General features: G+C 43.0%; 1 protein-coding gene across 8 annotated transcripts in view; it reads right to left on the bottom strand.

Moving 5' to 3' along the window:
* Positions 1-19,125, bottom strand: part of INPP4A (inositol polyphosphate-4-phosphatase type I A) — a 149,458-nt gene that overhangs the window by 11,037 nt on the left and 119,296 nt on the right. For all 8 annotated transcript variants that reach the window (XM_073664894.1, XM_073664893.1, XM_073664897.1 and 5 more), the window contains 2 exons: positions 14,927-15,039; positions 14,281-14,435 (listed from right to left, as the gene is read on the bottom strand). In XM_073664894.1, the coding sequence (XP_073520995.1) occupies positions 14,281-14,435; positions 14,927-15,039 (268 nt within the window). The remainder of the gene's footprint in view (positions 1-14,280; positions 14,436-14,926; positions 15,040-19,125) is intronic.

The following is a 19,125-nucleotide window of genomic DNA, read 5'->3' as shown; positions in this document are numbered from 1 at the left end:
CAATATCTTGCTTAGTATAAACTGTAGAGGCCAAATACGTTAGTAAAATTCTAAATGCCCTTGTCAAATTGTATAAACAATGAGAATGAAAAGAACAAAAGAAAAGTTAAAAAAAAGGCTGCTGCTAACAAATATAAAGCCCCCGTCACACTAAGTGAGATAGCTAGCGAGTCACAAGTTTTGTGATGCAACAGCGACCTCAGCAGCGATCTCGCTGCGTTTGACACGTAGCAGCGACCAGGCCCCTGCTGTGAGATCGCTGGTCGGGTCGAAATGGTCTGGACCATTTTTTGATCGTTGAGGCCCCGCTGGGTAGCATGCAGAGGTGTGTTTGACACCTTACCAACGACCTCATTGGCGACTCAGAACTGAGACACATAGGCGTGCATCATTATACAGGTCGTTACGGGTCGCCGTATCGTTGCTGCGTCGTTGGGAAGATATGACTGTTTGACAGCTCACCAGCGATCACATAGCGACGCAGCAAAAATCCCTGCCAGGTCGTATCGTTGTCGGGATCGCTGTAGCGTCGCTAAGTGTGACGGTACCTTTAGTGATTTACTGGTTATGTAGACATTAGAAGTACTCTATCCATCTCATGACCAAGACTGCCCTCTATACAAAACAGCCACTCTGTACACATGGACATACTAATAAAAAGGATAGGTGTAAAAACAGTAGCACATGGCCTAATGTCCATGGTGTTCACCAATAGATGGGCCTATATGTGTCTCCTACCATGGCAATGAAGGTTATATATATTATTAATGCAACCCTTTGTCATGGGACTGAAAAGTGACTAAGACTGGAGTTACACCAGCGCGTAAAAAATCGGACCGATGTTGATCCAGAAAAGTAGGACGAGTGTCATGCGAGTACAATGCGATTTTTCTCACAAGGCATCCGTATGACATGCGTATGCAATCCGTTTGCAATTCGTTTTTAACATCATCTTTTACATTCTGTAATTCTCTATGTCATTTAAAGCTAGTTTAAAAACTAATAAAGCAATCCTACATACTGATATAGATAGAATAGATACAGTGCTGCTCACCATTATTGGCATCCCAGCATTTTTTTCATAGACTGTACAATATCTTCAGAAATAAATGGAAATGTACCAAAGTTATATCCTCAGGATTTTTTAATTAGTGGTCCAAAGTAATACAACAATAAAACATTGTTTTTCAACTTCCATATTGCAATTTCAAAGAAAAAAACAGAATAAACAGCATGTGCAGCAATAAAGGCACCCCTGATTAATACTTGGTTGCACACCCTTTGGCATTGCTGACAGCCTCCAAACATTTCTTGTAGTAATATATAAGCTTCTTGCACTTCTCAGCTGGAATTTTCTCCCACTCTTTCTTTGCAGTTTGTTCAAGCTCTTGAATGTTTGCAGGGTTCTTTTTCCCAATCATCTCTTGTTAATTTTCCTCTTTCTCCAGGTCCAGGGAGGTTCTTGACGGTTCCATGCTTGGCAAACTTCTTAATAACATTGTGCACTGTTGAAACTGGGATACCAAGGTCTTTGGAGATGGCCTGATACCCTTTGGAAGTCTTGTGTTTGCTAATAATAGCAGTTCTGATGTCATCAGACAACCCCTTTATCTTCACCATTGTGACAAAGGAACAGGGCCTACCATTTGGCTTTTTAAAACACTGAAGTCATCATTCATTGGCTAATTCATGTCACATGGGCATCGACAATTAATCACAGGTGAATCTCTTTTGTGATTTTCCACAGGCGAGTCAAAATGTGTTTCCATACTAAATGAATGTAAAAGGTGCCAATACCAGTGACACAGCAAGCTTTAGGTTTTCCTATATTCCCCTTCCATTGTTTATTGTTTTAAATTGTTTATCATTTGCTCTTTTGTATTTAACATGAGTGCTCTTTACAAAAAAACTGTTTCACGTGATTCATTTTTTCAGGAGATATTCCACATTATGAACTTAAACTTCATGGGTGCCAATAATGATGAGCAGTACTGTAGCTAGACAGATAGATAGAATAAATAAGATAGATGTCCTGTAGATATTTAATGTCACAAGCCCTCTACATATAATAAGCTAGCACCATTTAGTGACTTCCATATGGCACTTGTTAGAATCCTCCTGTTTGTTTTTTCCATCTTGTGTTTTGCGGTCACGTGACCATCTGCCTTTATATTCCAGCTCTGCCCTTTTGGCTGTGCTGGACTTCAGTGTTTGACTGTTTCTCTAGCCAGGTGCTTCGGTGCCTATCTCTGTCAGTTCGCTTGGTCATTCTGGGACCGCTAGTACCTTTTTGTCAGTTTGTCTTTTTGTGTTCTGCAACAACTTCTCTGTTTAGGAGGTGTCCCATTTTTGTTCCAGTCCTTAGTTCTTTTAGGGACCCCTCCCCTTTGCTATAGGTCTTCGTTCAGACTAGCCGAGGACTAAGGCGGGTCTGTTCGCTGGGAACAGGCAGCCCGCTACATCATAGGGATTTAGCTTAGTCTTACTGTAGGGACAGCTTTCCCCTTTCTTTCCTTAGCACATGTTGCAGATCATAACAGCACTAAAGGGTGTTTAGCCTTATTTAATCTATTAAATAAATAATTAAAAAAAAAAGGCGTGGGATCCCCCTTTTAATAACCAGCTAAGGGAAAGCAGACAGCTGTGAGCTGGTTATTATTCTGAGAAGGGACCAATATCCAAGAATCTTCCCAGCCTATTAATAACAGGTCACATCTGTCTGCGTAGCCTTTACTGGTTATTAAAAAGGGGGAACCCCAAAAATAAAATGATGGGGGGTCTCCCTATTTTTAATAACCAGCAAAGGCTAATCAGACACCTGGGGGCTGATATAAATAGGCTGGGAAGGGCCCATAGATATTGGCCCCTTCCAGACTAATAACACCAGTATTTAATCGCCCCAAAAATGGTGCATCAATTAGATGCGTCAATTCTGACGCTTAGACTCGGCTCTTCCCGATTTCCCTGGTGCGGTGGCAATCAGGGAAATTGTTTTGGGGTTTATGTCAGCTGTGTAATGTCCACTGACATCAAGCCCAGGGGTTAGTAGTCTATAGAAATAACACACATACAAAAAAGTCCTTTGAAATCACTCCCTGACAATTACCCTCTTTTACCCATTTATTATCAAAAAAATAATCCACAGGGTCCGCCGTAAATCCATGATATGGACATCCCACGACAATCCCTGACTCTACTACATCCGGAGGCTATGAAGTGAGGTGACATCAGTAACGTTACCGCTCACCAGGGTTGCTGGTAGAGTAGGGTGAGAAACAGTGCCAGTGACGAGCAGTGACGTCACTAACCTGTCTATGAGCAGCCAGCTGTAAACTGCGGCGAACTCCGTATGGTTACAGCAGTTCACAGTGGGCCGACTCACACACTGTCCTCATCTACTCATACAGAGGTTACCGTGAGAAACGCCGGCTGTGACCTTCAATAACGCTTGTCACTGCCACTGGTTTCTCACGCTACTCTCAGTGTGTTTCGGCAGCCGTCGTTAGCGGTCACGTTACTGAGCAGAGTCGGGGATCGTTGTGGAATGTCCATATTATGGATTTACAGTGGACCTAGTGGATATTTTTTGCTAATAAATGGGTAAAAGAGGGTAATTGTTGGGGAGTGCTTTTTGCAATTAAAGGATTTTGTTTCTGTGTATGTTTATTTCTTTTGACTACGGGGTTAGTAATGGGGGGTGTCTGACAGACACCTCTCAATTACGAACCCCTGGGCTTGATGTTAGCAGACATTATACAGCTGACATCAACCCCAAAACCATTACCCCGATTTCCACCGCACCAGGGCAATTGGGAAGAGCTGAGGTTATGTACCATAATTGGGGCATCTAATGGATGCACCATTTCTTGGGCGGCTGAAAGCTGGTGTTATTAGTCTGCGAAGGATAAAATATCCATGGCCCTTTCCCAGCCTATTATCAGCCCGCAGGTGTCTGCGTAATCTTTGCTGCTTGTTATAATTAGGGGGGCCCCACATCATTTTTTTTGGGTGCCCCCTTTTTAATTACCAGTAAAGGTTACGCAGACAGCTGTGACCTGTTATTAATAGGCTGAGAGGCTCCATGGTTATTGGCCCCAGAATAATAACACCAGCTCACAGCTGTCTGGTTTCCCTCAGCTGGTCATTAAAAATAAAAGGGACCGCAAGACATTTTTTCAGTTATTTCTTTAATTATAAGCTAAATACAAGTACAGAACAGTACACACGCAATTCACTGATTATATATACCTCACTGACATACTTCTATCTATTCTATTCTATTCAGACAGTTCAGGCTGTGAATTTACTGTACTTGGCTGATGAAATGTTGGGTTTCCTTTTGAGATGTGTGTATAAAAATAGGACGGCACACCTATTGTCCGTGTGTGGTGTGATTTTTTTTCTCACACCCATTGACTTGCATTGGCGAGTGCGATCAGATTCTCAATCCGGTCCGATCCGATCCGGACTGAGAAAAAACTTGCACATGAGCACTGAATCATTGTATAACATAAGTCAGAGTGCAAAGCGATATTTTCTCACATTGCAAGCCAGTGTGAGCGAGCCCTAACCCTCTGCCTCCTTGGCTCAATTTGTTATCTGTTCCTCCTGCTTCCTAGATGGCTGCCGATATGGTATCAGGAGGGCAGTGGTAAGTCTAAACAATATCATCCCTGCCTTTGATATCTCACAGCACAGGAAAGGCAGGAAAAGTGTGGTTTAGACTTACCATTGCACTCCACAAACAACTGTGGCAGCCATCTTGGAAATATAAGGAACAGAAGGCCAAATTGAGTAGAAGTGGGCAGTGGGTGGGTGGAAGGGTGGGGGAGTAAATGAAGGTCACCAGGTAGGTACATTTAAAATACATAGTCACTTTTCAGTGCCAGGGTGGAGGGTCACTTTAAATTATAAAGTACAAAAACACAAGTCTAATCCAATTTCTAATCTCAAATTCTATAAAACAATAGACTTCTGTCATTATTCCACTTATGATCCCACTACAAAATACTATGCATTTCTCTTAAATATTCCCACTATTACGTAAACCTTGTGCATAACTTTTATATTGGGACAACTGAAAACCCTACCAAGCCACTAACATTCACAGTTTATATGTAAATAAATCTTAAAGGGGTTATCATCTTATCTTTATTTTAACAGACAGGATTTTCATAAGTGGAATTATGAGTTATACAGATCAAAGGCTGGGGGCATTGGATCCCTGCCTGCACCACCCAACCCCAGCAGTGAATAGGTAACTGAAGCACGTTATCTGATGAAGAGCAGATATGGAATGTGTACGCAGAGTAATTAAAAGGTATCTGTCAAAGTTGGATAACCATTTGGGCCAACAAATGTGTCCAGTATGCCACCACAGGCACATCAATGCCTTCATCTTGTGTAGCCATTCTGTCTGTACTCCATAGACAGCACAAGGTAAAACAATATTTTAAGGTTTTTGAATTAGAATTCTAGCTTTACAGAATGCATTGATCCATTTCCATAATCAGGGTGCCTATTCACATCTGTGGGTAAAATTGCAAAAGTTTTGGTAGCTGGCAACCCACAAGAGCGCAATATCTTCCTGAATTATGAATATGTCATATTCATGTGTGACATGTATAGAACACTTGAAGGATGTTCAGTACAATGAGGGCCATATTGTTTCCCTAAGAGGCTTCTGGGGGAAAATATGACCCAAAGCAAAAATGAGGGCTAAAACTGAATTTGAATCGAATTTAAATCAGCAGTCCCTTAATTCAGTAGATGGAGGAGTGAGGGGTGTGGTGAGACCCTTTATCATATGTCATCTAAGGAATATCCTGGTTAGACCCAAGGAAAGGCAACAAGTATTGCAGATCTGTTCATATTTCCTGAGGCCTCCTCCTCTGCCATAAGTTCTCACGGATCCAATTCATAAGAAGTATCTGTATTTTATCCCTTATATTTTGCACTGTTTTTACTGTATGCATGTCTTTTTGTTTTTTCACCTTATTTATTACTGTACTTCATTGGTATATTAGATCTAAAATTTATTAAGCTTTTCCCTCGTTGCTCTAACATACCCAAGATTTTGAGAAGAGAAAATAGCTTGGTCGTGTTACCTTGTAGCCAGAGTGCAAAAACTTTGGAAAACTGGGTGTGCATGTGTACGAGTGTGCTGCCCAGTGCAGGCGCCTTGCTGGCCTGGTAGAACAGCAAATGGTGGCGGAGTAAAGTGTGGCATGGATGTGGGGACTATCTGTGTGGTGTGCTTATCTCATTGTTGGCCTATCACGATAGGTGAGCTATGAGTGAGTGGGAAGCGGAGTCACATTCTAGGCACGTGTCTCATGAGCGAGTGGTGTTTGGGACAAATTGGTGGCAGGGGTAGTTGTGTTTGTGACAATGATTTTGTAGTACTAACTAATATATAAGTATTACAGGTGCTCTTGTTGCATATAATAGTGCCGGCCAACTCACAGACTGTACAGTTCTCCTATTCTCAAAATGGCTGCTATTGGAGGGTCAGGTGACCAGACCCGTCCACCATCCTCTTCCAACTGAAAAATAGCTTTCCCATGTTCAGTGTTTTTCAACTGGTGGAAATCTGTACATCAGGAATGAGGACTGCTAAAACATGGGTACAATATGTGTCTGAATGAGGCCTAACTTTCTAAACACATCTTACTGCCTCTATAATGGTACAAGAGCTGAATTCAGAGTTCTTCTGGTTGTCACAAGAAATAGTTTACAGTGAAATGACTGTAAATGGCTGGTGTACCAAAACAACTGACAGAAGTGCAACCAGACAATGTATATTTTATGCAGTGATGAAATTTGCAAGTTGTAGATGTGAAGCTTTCAGAATGGTGAATGCAGCTGTAGCTCAGAATCAGTGATGGAATGTATTAGAAATGGTATTAAACTTTTCTGTAGATTAAGTCTAAATGTAAGACGATTCCCTAAAGAAGAACATTTGAAGTCAGTTTTGCTGGTGGCTGAGTTGCCATTATTTGAGCCAAACTTAGCAAAATTTCACACAATATCTGAGAACTAAGGGGTAAGCTTTCTCTTTATGGAGAGTGACATGCCTGGCACGCTAGTATGAGGAGGCATAAATGCCTTGCATCCTCCTCTGGGAAATTAAATATGCAAATAGTTTGAAAGCCTATCATGGTTTGTCGATTTTATCATTACTAGGTTCTATATCTGGGTAAATTTCTTACTTTTAAATATGCTATACGTTGGAATGTTACATTAAATATATAACAACCTAAGTAACACAGGATGAATATGGGTCTATGGAAAATGGATGTGAGCACACCACAAAATTCTAGAGTACAACAATCTGCTCCCACATTTCTATGTACATGTTTATTGTCTTTGTATTGATAATGTGATAAATAATATAGGTGTAATTAACTTTGGAGAATATTGCAGCCTCTAATTTTTGTACCATTGATTATTAAATTATACCAACAATGTCTAGAATGAACAAAGAGTGTGTGCGTGGGGGGGTGTTATATGGGAATTTGTGTTAATGTTTGTTTATGTTGTATTTGGAAAAATTCAATAAAAATGTTATTGGATTTAAAAAAAAATATGCAAATTGTCTCTTCAGAGAGGAAGAGGACTTGAACTCTTGACTTGTAGGATTGCTACTTCCAATAGGTGGCACAAGAGTTCAAGTCCTCTTCCTCTCTGAAGAGACAATTGTCATGCAAGGTGTTTAAGCCTCCTCATACTGGCGTGCTTGACCTGGCATGTCACTCTCCAATAACTGAGAAATTTGACCCATCTTTACATATAACACTTAGATCTTTCTACATTTTTCCTATCACCCATGACCGCACCACAACGAGAGAGGGGATCTGCCCTTCTAGGACAGGAAACCTACACAATAAAAGGGCAGCGCCTCTCCACCACCTCAGTTGGTTTCCTGTCCTTGAGGGGGAACCTTGTTAAAACGGCGGGAAGAGAAGATTATTCCCAGACCTAGGCCGGTCGGTTTCCAACAGGGCACAGTCTCTGCTGCGGCCGGCACCAGGGACCAGGAAGCGCCTTGGTGGTTCGAAGGGTGCCTGTTCAGTTGGACGGGCGCGAGCAGCAGCCGCACCATTACTTTATGGTGGTCTGGCAGCCGTGCATCCCGGTTGAAATCGCGCCCTAAGACGCACGCTGGTGAAAAAAGAAGTAGCGGAGACCCATCATGTCTTCTAACATGTTTCCGTCTTTGTACCAGCCTGCGACCCTGATGACGAGCGTACCGGAGGGTCCTTGACGGGAGAACCTTAGACAGGCTTACCTGCTGAAGAACCGGATACGACTGGGGTCAGCAGCTCCAGCTCCGTGCATCAGTGGAGAAGCTGCTGTGGAGCTACGCCCCTGCCTGGGGTCAGCAGCTCCAGCTTAGATCGGCGCACTATTGGAGGCGCCCCTGCCTGGGGTTGGCCACCCCAGTATTCCTCAGGCATGGCCGGATGGAGAGGAACAGACCTGTGACTTGGTCCAGCCTCCGAATCTGTACAGCTGGTGGTGAGTGATCTTTGTGAATGTTTACCTTGTTTATGGGGCCCTTTCCTTGTTATGGTTACTAGGAAAGGCTGAAGGAAGTTAGCGCAAAACTCAAAAATGTGTGTGTGTGTGCGCTCTGTAAGACCCCATCTGTGCTTTAAATTTGGCTTCAGGACAGAAGCTGGACCTTAGACCTCTAGGCTAAAGTTAGCCACATGTCTGAGAAGCACAGAGCCTCATGACTGGGCTTCAGAATTCACCACAAAAATGAGCCTCAATCTGCTCAGTAAATGCTAAAGTAACACTCAGAGGTTTTTACTGTTGTCCTCCAGTTTGTTTACTCCATCCATAGGACGGCACATGGTGTTAATACAGCACATGGTCTTTGTGAAAGTCTGCTGTCCAGCGGCGTCTCATCAGTTGGTTCCTTCGGGTGGGGCTAATCTGACAATTGAGATTTACCACCCAAAGGAAAGGTTTATCCTTCATTCAGATGGATTACTATTTTAAATAAAAATCTGAGCGCAGTGCCTCATAAAGCCTCTTTGCGCTTCACAAATAGCACATCATAGTGCCTTATAGCATAGCACTTTATATCACATCATAGTGCCTCACAGCGCCTCATGGCACATCATATTGCCTCACAGCATATCATAGCATAGCGCTTTATAGCACATCATAGTGCCTCATGGAACATCATAGTACCTCATGGCACATCTTAGTGCGTCATAGCATAGCGCTTCATAGCACATCATAGTGCCTCACAGCGCCTCATGGCACATCATAGTATCTCATGGCACATCACTGTGCGTCATAGCATAGCGCTTCATAGCACATCATAGCGCCTCATGGCACATCTTAGTGCCTCATAGCATAGCGCTTCATAGTGCCTCATGGCACATCATAGTGCCTCATAGCACATCATAATGCGTCATAGCATAGCGCTTCATAGCACATCATAGTGCCTCATAGCACATCTTAGTACCTCATAGCATAGCGCTTCATAGCATAGCGCCTCATGGCACATCATAGCATAGTGCCTCATAGCACATCATAGTGCTTCATAGCACATCACACTGCCTCATGGCACATCATAGCATAGTGCCTCATGGCACATCACAGTGCCTCATAGCACATCACAGTGCCTCATAGCACATCACAGTGCCTCACAGCATAGCGCTTCATGGCACATAATAGTGCCTCATAGCACATCACAGTGCCTCAGAGCACAGCGCTTCATAGCACATAATAGTGCCTCATAACGCATCATAGTGCCTCATAACTCATCATAGTGCCTCATAGCACTTCACAGTGCCTCATAACGCATCATAGTGTCTCATAGCGCATCATAGTGCCGTATAGCGTCTCATAGTGCTTTATAGTGCCTCATAGCACTTCATAGTGCCTTATAGCTCTTCATAGCGCCTCATAGCATAGCATATCATAGTAACTCATAGCATATCATAGTGCCTTATGGTGCATTCATAGTACCGTATAGCGCCTGTTCGTACCTCATAGTGCCTCATAGCGCTTCACAGTGCCTGTTAGTACCTCATGGACCTCAAAGTGTCTCTCGGTCAGGGTGCCTCTGTGCCTTGTAGTGCTTTATAGGGTGTCTGTGCCTTGAAGCGCCCCTGTGCCTCATAGTCCCTCTTTGTAAAGGTACTGGTTGCACAACTAAGTTTATGTCTGACAAAACCAAGTTCAACAACTGTAAACACTGCATGGCAAGCTTACCGAATTCAGGGGGAAACATATCCTAGCTTCTATTTTGAGACAGAGGGTGGCAGTATTGTTGGCTGGTGCTCAGCTGGCTCAGTGGAATGCCGGTTGGAGGCAGGTGACAATAAGAGTGCTTCCTTAGTTTTGCAGGTTAATAATAAACCATGTAGGGTTTCACTCTTAAAAGGTACAAGGCATCACGTAGTGCTCATACAGCCATTGTGGGTTTGGTCCAATCAAGAGCAGTTTTATTGCTTTTTACTGGTTGCACAGAAGTCATAAACATTAATATTTCTGGTCTTGTCCAAGCGCTGACTAAATAGGACAGACGCTGACTACTCATTTACAGCTCACTAACTCAGCTTGATCAAACAAAACAATATTTATCCAGGGCAACCACTGATACTTGCAGACTCAGCTCAGGTGGAGCCTGGCCTGTGTCTCTGATTGGCTCCAAGACACATACAGTCTGCTCTGCTTTCCAGCAGTCTCACTAAGGTGAATGCCTAGCCTGCTCTGGTGCATAGCTCTCCAGGTGCCCTAATCAAGACCTGTAAAGCTATTATTTAATCCAGGCCTACCTGGGTTTGCTACAACCCGAAGGGGCTGTACAGATTCCTGAGAGTTAGATCATTGGAAATGGACTCTATAAGATCTGCTATTAAATCTGCAGTTCCAGATTGCTATATAGTAGTATAGGCGTTTAAGACTGTATACAATCAGGTTCCAATTCACATGAAACATCAAATTTCCTGAGAATAGTTCTTGGCATAAAATGAGGATTTAGGCTTTCAGTTTGTGTCCTTCCTTTCAGATGTTAATGAGCCTTAAGGCTTTATGGAGAATTATAGTAGTTAGGACAACTCTCATATCGAAGGAAGAGGCATTAACAATAGTTTACCTCAACTATTTCGGGATTATGGGCAGATCCATCGAGCGCTGCAGAACTCTCTGGACAGCGAGTAAGAGTTGTGGTCTCCCAATGGAGAAAAAGGAGTCCTGCTATATGTCAAAATTAATAAGCAGTCTGGCTACAACTCTGAACAAGGCAATATTGCTGTTATTAACTCTAATCTCCTACATTCCAGTAATAGCATGGTCACAGGTACACACCCGTGGGCTGCCTCTAAAGATCCGGTTCCTCTAACCTAAAGAAGCTTTAGGCAGTATATAAGAAAGCTCCATTCATCTATACATGGTCACCATGTAAAGGTCTTGTCATACAACAGAGTAGCTTTAGCTTACGTAAACCATTATAGGGGAACTCTGCCAAGATCCCTAATGACACTTATGTCTAATCAATTCAGATGGCGAAGTCTCACCTTTTATCTTTAACAGCACCTCATATAAAGAGGAAGAGAATTGCAAGTGGACCTTTTTAGCCGTAGACTACTGGAACAGTGTCCAACCTGCATTGAATAAGCAAGGAATGTGAAAGTGAGTTTTGGATCTAGGCCCATTTTCAGTCCAAAGATGGCACCCTAGGATCTGAATCCAGTGCTTACAGCTCTAACAAGCCTTCACTTAAACCCATGGATTCAGGGTCTTCACATTAAAGATTATTATCCCGGTGGCCCTGACTTCAGCATGGTAAGTTAGTGACATTCAAGCTTTGTCGGTTAATCCTTTGTTTATACATATCCTAGAAGATGGGCCGGTTCTGGAGCTACCCTATCTTCCGAAGATGGCTTCCAATTTCCATAGAAGTCAGGAAATTGTGCACCCTACTTTCTGTGCTAATCCGGGGAATCCATGGCAGAACAATAAGAAAGCGGATGTCCCCATCAAGCATTTTGTAAGATTGCGACTCAGTCTTCACCTTGCACCTTCTATAGACACTATAGGCTTGATCTGGGATCTTCTGCTGTCCTTTCCTTTAGGAAAACTGTTCTACAGGCTGTGGTCCCACCCTAACTTTAAAGTTTTTTCTCTGTAAATCTCTCGTTGTGGTGCTGTCATGGGTGATAGGAAAACACGAAATTTTTTACCGGTAATGTGATTTTCCTGAGCCCATGACAGCACCTTTATTCCCTCCGGTCACTGGTAGAAGTTGATCACTTCTTTTTCCTTCGTGATGTTAGATTCACGCGGTGTGTAGAAGGAAAAATCATGGGATATATAACTATTAGGTAGTGTCCTCTCATGCTCTGTAAACAACTGAGGTGGTGGAGAGGCGCCGCCCTTTTATTCTGTAGGTTTCCTGTCCTGGAAGGGCGGATCCCCACTCTCGTTGTGATGCTGTCATGGGCTCAGGAAAATCACATTATCGGTAAGTAATTTAATGTTTTTAACTTTTTAATGCCATATCCCCTCCCCTCGAGTGAGTTTGCGACTTTTTGTGCAACTTATTTTTACAATTCATAAATATGGCTTACAGCTCATTTGCATAGCTAACCACAGACAGATTAAGCTACTTTGCGGCATAAAATTGCAAAAAGTCTAAAAATATTTCTATTGAAACCATACTTGGCTTTGTACACACGCTAAGGCAGGAGTTTTGAGCTTCTGCCTCCTGAGCTGCACTCTTCTCAGTGGTCTTTTTAGCAATCGGTTTGAGTCTCAGAACTTGGATCTCCACCGATCTGCAAGGAATTAAAGGGCCTAAAAAACTTTTTTTTTTTTTTCATAAGCTTACTCTTTAAACAAAAACAGGAACCTATTTCTCTACTTTACAAATCACTTTCTTATACTGGGTGAAAACAACATGTAAATAACCTCAAGCAACGTCTGAAGTTCTAACGTTAGCTTAGAAAAGTTGGATAAATGTTTATGTTCCAGTAAATAAAGAAAAAGAATAAATCTGTCATATGCTCAAGTTTTAGAAAATAGAAAGGGTCAAATAAGTGAACCCAACAGAAAGGATAAAAGGGGATGAAGAATTTGCGTGTAGCAAAAACATATCATACACATGTATGGAGGGAACAAGACTGAGAAGCTTTTCTACACTACAAAGGGAAAGAGGTTGCAAAAATGGAATCTGTCAGCAGGATTTCACACCTTAAACTATTCATAAGCACATGTAGCTCTTTCAAAGAGAAGCCCAGCAATACCCTCACATGACCAGTCCCTGTCTCCATTATTGAGAAATCAGCGTTTGATTTGATATGCAAATGAGGATGTAGATCTGTCACTCCAGCTCTATTCTCTGCCCAATGTCCCTTCTACCTGCTTGACTGACAGCTACTTTATCTGAAGTCACACAGCAAAGAGGCTGTCAGACAAGCAGGAGGCGGTGGTACTAAGTGGGGAATAGAGCTGGAGTGACAGAGGCTTCAGATCTACAATAGTTTTTCATGCTCATTTGCATATCAATTCAAATGATGATTTCTCTGTAATGGAAGAACTGACTGGAAATGCAAAGGTATTGCTGGACTTGTCTTTGAAAGAGCTACATGCACAAATAAATAATTTAGGGTGTGAAATCCTGCTGACAGTATCCCTTTAAGCTTTCTTGTGGTAAGTGGTGCACAGGGGTTAAATGCCAAGGCAATGTTTTAATGAGAACACTGAAAGGATATAAATCACATCTTTTTTATTCCACAGTAACATCTCTGCTGCTGCACACAGAACATAAGTGCGGATATACTGTACAAACAAAGCGAGATGGTGAGGGTAGGAATAGTCATGACAAACAAACACACAGCCTGGGGGAATGATCTGACAAGTAAAAGCTGGGATATGTCTAGAGCCGATGTGGGTATCCTGACACCTTCCAGCTGTATAAGTACAACATTTGTAAAGCAACAGGATACCCAATCCTTCTCTAGAGGATATGACTAGAGAACCAGGGCAACCTGCAGATGCATTCCCAACAATCAGAGTTTTCTGCCATTTAAAACCCAGTGATCAGGCCTCCAAATGAATTTACGTGCAGAAAAAGAGAACTGCTTTTTGTTACTATTACTACTTTTCTTTATTAAGGGTTTCACCTTTATTTCATAACAAACTAAATCTAACATTTAGACTTTTGCTTCTTTCTAACACACATCTGTTGATCACCTGGTTGCTGTAGTGAGGAGAAATAAAACAGAGCCATTGAGCAAGCGGGATTTTGCTTACCTTCGCATGCACTCCAGCGCTTGTGTAAAAACCTGTGGCGCCATTCCATGCTCATGTTGTAGAATCAAGCATTGCTCCAACGTCACCGACATGGCAGTACGGTCTTTGGCACTCTTACAGCTTGTAAATCGAACACCGTTTAGTCGTCTACATATCTAAGAATATGGGAGAACTCACATGATATAACACAAAACAGAAGAAAATTGCTTACAAAAATATTTTCCAAAATTTTCATAGTAACTGTTAGGTATTTTTTATTACAAAATAAAAGATATATAATGATGTAGCACTATGGGTAAACTACAAACAGAACAATATGGAGGAACTCCTTTGCATGGATATATTCCTTTTTACTGGGGTGCTCCAACACACATATCCATACGATATATCAAGAACCACGGATCCTGATGGAAAATGCTGTAAGTGCATAGTACTCTGATTATCTTGTATTAAAAAATGATTATAACTGCAACATATTCTTAAAGATTTGTACAATGGAGTCAGAGTAATAATATTGTGAAATGAAGTAAATAGCTGACTCTTTGCTTCATATATTATATTACGGACATACAGGATTTATATAGTTTGTATACAGTATATCCAGTACTAGCTCACTAATGAAAAAAAACCTAGTAAAATTGCCTACCTCAGCAGCTTGCCATAGGATGTCAACATTTTTGTTCTTCCTTGCATTGACATTCTGTCCAAGGAACCGGAGCAGCTCGGGGAGACATGTTTGACTCCGAGACCGTGGGAGACCTAAAATAAACAGAAATAATAAAAGCAAAATCTAAAAAGTCACATTATTCTATTTATATTAACCATTTCCATAGCATTGTATTACTGCTGGACCATATTCCATATTCATTCAATTCCATCTCAAGAATTCATGTATAGCTCTATGAAAGTGTTCAAAGGGAAACGGTCACCAGAAAAAAATGCCATTAAATTGCAGATATGGGGTTAATCTGCAGGTTAATAGCATTATTAGCCTGCCCGGGGCTGGCACTTAGCCGAACGCTGCAGGAAGAAAATTAACTTTATTCCCACCTGCAGCCTTGCGGTTTCATGGGTGCGGTGCAGGAGCTGATTCAATCACCACGTCGCCGGCACCAACTGACAGCTGGCCCTAATGCAGACCCAGTGTCAGTCAGTTTTGGGAGCACGGTTACAGCCGCGACTGAAACCGCGCCACCCCCATGACTGAAACCAGAACGCTGCAGGTGGGAATAAAGTGAATTTTCTCCGTTCGGCCAAGTGCGGGCAGGTTAGTAACGCTATTAACCAGCAGATTAACCCCATATCTGCAGGTTAATAGCATTTTTTCTGGTGACAGGTTCCCTTTAAAGAGGACCTTTCACGATGCCAAGAGTGGACAATTTTTACTTTCATTTTATTTCCGATGCTCCCCTGAGTAATCCATTGTTTTTTCTTTCTTTGTTTTTTAGTTTAAATCGGACATAATGTTAGTGATAATTTTTATGGTCATTACAAGGGGGTCTGGATCACAGGATTCTCTGGGGACCAAACCTCCTTGATGAATACCATAAAAATTAGCGCAAAAAGACCCGTATCTCTGAAACCACATGGTGGAATAAAAAAACAAAACAAAACTGAATACTCAGGGGAGCAGCAGGAATACAATAAGATCAAGAATTTGCCATTTCTGACCTGGAGACAGATCTTCTTTAAAGATGATATTCCACCATACCAAATGAAGGCACATAGCTACAAACCCCTACTGCAATACAAAGTAAATTGTAGCAGTCCAATTAAATATTATCAAGCCGGCATCAGGACAGGAGTGGCATTGTGCTGAAAGCAGGTAGGCATGCTTTATGCCCGTATTAGAGATTCTACACTAATGATACTGCAGTGTCACCTTAGGGTTATATATGTACAATGGACTGCACCCCGTTAGCACCAATTCACATCAGCAATATGCCACATGGACAGTGTGCCTATGTGTAAAAGATCACAGAGTGCACTATGGACATGAGTCTGGTGAATAGAATTGTGACGAATGAGACACAAAGTGTCAACTTATTAGCGATTTAGATGGGAATGCAAAACACCACAAGGACGACAATCACATCTACTTTCTTCTGACGTGACCAATGCGGTCCTTACGGAGGTCATGTGACTTAGCCCCAACACAGTATAGTATGAGAATAGACACAGCCAATTCACAAGGCAGATGTAGTTAAAGAGGATCTCTCAATCTCTCACCAAATTTTGCAAGCTGAACTGGACACAGGATGTAATAGTAACTGCAGAGCGGAATTTTTCTAAATTTCGCCTCTATGTTACGGAAACATTAGCAATCAAAGTATTTGGCACCTAATGAGTTCACCAAGTGGGTGTTAGTAGATAGTTTTCACTGGGGGTATGTACTTCCTCTCACTATGTGATGCTGACCAATCATAAGCAGGCATCAACATACAAAGGATAGAAGAACACGCCCCACAGTAACTTAGGTTTCTCAGTGTGTGAGATGTAATGATACAGCCTTGATCTCCTGGTGCAACCTCCTGCTTAAGTCAATAATGGGAGGTGCAGTGCAGCTGAATTTAGCTGTGTCACATTACAAAACCTTATATTAACTCTCCTGATTACTAACTGTGTCTGACAGTAATCACATTTATGTCAGAGCAACTTGTTCTCGTTCTGCAGTTGAGCACAACAGACATTAGTGTGATTACTGACACAGGTAGTGTGGGACAAGGGATAGTATAGTCAAGCTGACAGTGCTATGATAGAAGGGTTTGAAATGGATTTGAAATGTGACACCGGTAAACTCAGCTGTGCTGTCCCTTCCCTACAGGTAACTTATCTGAAAGTTATTAGCTATCCATGCCTTCTAATCATTCAGGAGTTTCAGGGCATGTTCTTCTTTCTATTTTGTTGCTGCCTGCTTATGATTGGTCAGCATCATACAGGTAGAAGTACACGCCACCAGTTAAAACTGTCTGATAAAGTCTACTCGGACTTAAAAAAAGTTAACTCATTAGGTGACAAATACATTGTGTGAGGCAGTGACTGGGATCGTATATGAGGTACATTACATATCCCAGAATGTGTACAGAGACCTATTAAATCCATTGGAGTGCATTGTAGTCACAGACACAGCTGTGGCTGCAATGCAGGAATGAAGGTGAGCATTGACCTGGTCAGGCTATCTGGCTAAGGCAGATTAAGAAAAACCCGGCAGGGCCTTCATTTCTTGGGGGAGGCTACAGGAAGGCAGTGGGACGGCCTCCTCCCTCCAACCCGGGTTTTCCAGTGGCTCTTGCCACAGGTCCTTTAAAAACCCTGCATTAAGGATTAGTGTTGTTCAGTGTTGGGACCTGCTAGGAGCATAGCAGGAAAGCTCGGCGGGTTGTGAGCAGATGAACCCACGCCTGGGAAGTCTCTGCACCCGTCAGGCTCTGAGCGGCCCGAAGCGGCCGTTGTTATGGACTTGTGTTAACCCGGCTGCGAACCAGAGGACTTTCTGTTTACCTGTAAGTTTTGCTGAATAAAAGCTGTTTATGTTGGACTTGCTCGGGTCACAGCGTTACTTACTGCACGGTGTAAATACCGCCACCTTACAGCTTGGTGGAGAATGCGGCACTGTGACTGAGGCATACCCCACCGGCAGCTGCATGACCACAATCCGGCCAGTCACCTATCAGCCCATTGGTACCTCCGCCAGTGATAGAGGTACCTTTTGAACAGACTGCAATAGACTTGGTAGGGCCCATTGTAAAATCCGCTCGTGGCCACCAACATATACTTGTGGTCGTCGACTGTGCCACCCGGTACCCGGAGGCTACACCGCTACGCCACACCTCGGCGAAACTGATTGCACGGGAGCTGTTTGCCATGTTCTGTCGCCTTGGACTATCTAAGGAGATCCTGACGGATCAAGGGACCCCTTTTATGTCCAAGGTGACGAGGGAACTGTGCAAACTGCTAAAAACAAAACAATTGCGCACCTCGCCGTACCACCCTCAAACAGACGGGCTAGTAGAACGGTTCAATAAAACCCTCAAGTCCGTGTTAAAAAAGGTGGTTTCTAAGGACGGAAGGGATTGGGACATGTTACTACCCTATTTGATGTTCGCCATCCGTGAGGTACCCCAGGCTCCCTTTGAGTTATTGTAAGGCAGGCACCCTAGGGGTCCGTTGGACGTAGCCAAAGAGACGTGGGAACAAGAGCCGACTCCACATAGGAGTATAATTGAACACGTGACTAGTATGCAGGACCGGATCGCGGCGGTCATGCCCATCATGAAAGAACATCTGTTAGATGCCCAGGCAGCACGGAGGCGCACATATAATAAAAGAGCCACGGTCAGGTCTGGTAACAGTGGCGATCAGGTGGTAGTACGTGTACCCTCAGCCAGGGGTGCCTCGGGGGAGAGGTCAGGATAAGTGATGCTCTCCCTAAACAGCAGCGACGGGAGGCTCGCTCGCTGGTGCAGCAGAATACCGACGTGTTCTCAGAGCTACCGGGTAGGACTGCGGGTCTCAAACATGACAGTGTCACCGAACCTGGGGTAAGGGTACAAATGAGACCGTACCGGGTACCCGAAGCCCGGAGGCAAGCCGACACGGCTGAGGTAAAACAAATGCTCCAGTTAGGAGTCATCGAGGAATGCGAAAGTCACCAGGTGGTTTCTGTCACTGCAAAATTTCAGTCTCTCTGTAGAAGTCGCAGGCAAACATGGATGCCCTGTCCCAGGCACACTGTATGGTGACAAATGTTCAACCCCACAAGATTGAAAAGGGGGGGGGGATATGTAACGCAGTGACTGGGATCGTATATGAGGGACGTTATATATCCCCAGAATATGTACAGAG

Source organism: Phyllobates terribilis, unplaced genomic scaffold (genome assembly GCF_046119375.1).
Source record: "Phyllobates terribilis strain yellow unplaced genomic scaffold, ASM4611937v1 Scaffold_2__4_contigs__length_985480577, whole genome shotgun sequence".
Classification (NCBI taxonomy): Eukaryota; Metazoa; Chordata; class Amphibia; order Anura; family Dendrobatidae; genus Phyllobates; species Phyllobates terribilis.
Note: the sequence above shows the minus strand (reverse complement) of the source record. Positions and strands in the feature narration are given on the sequence as shown.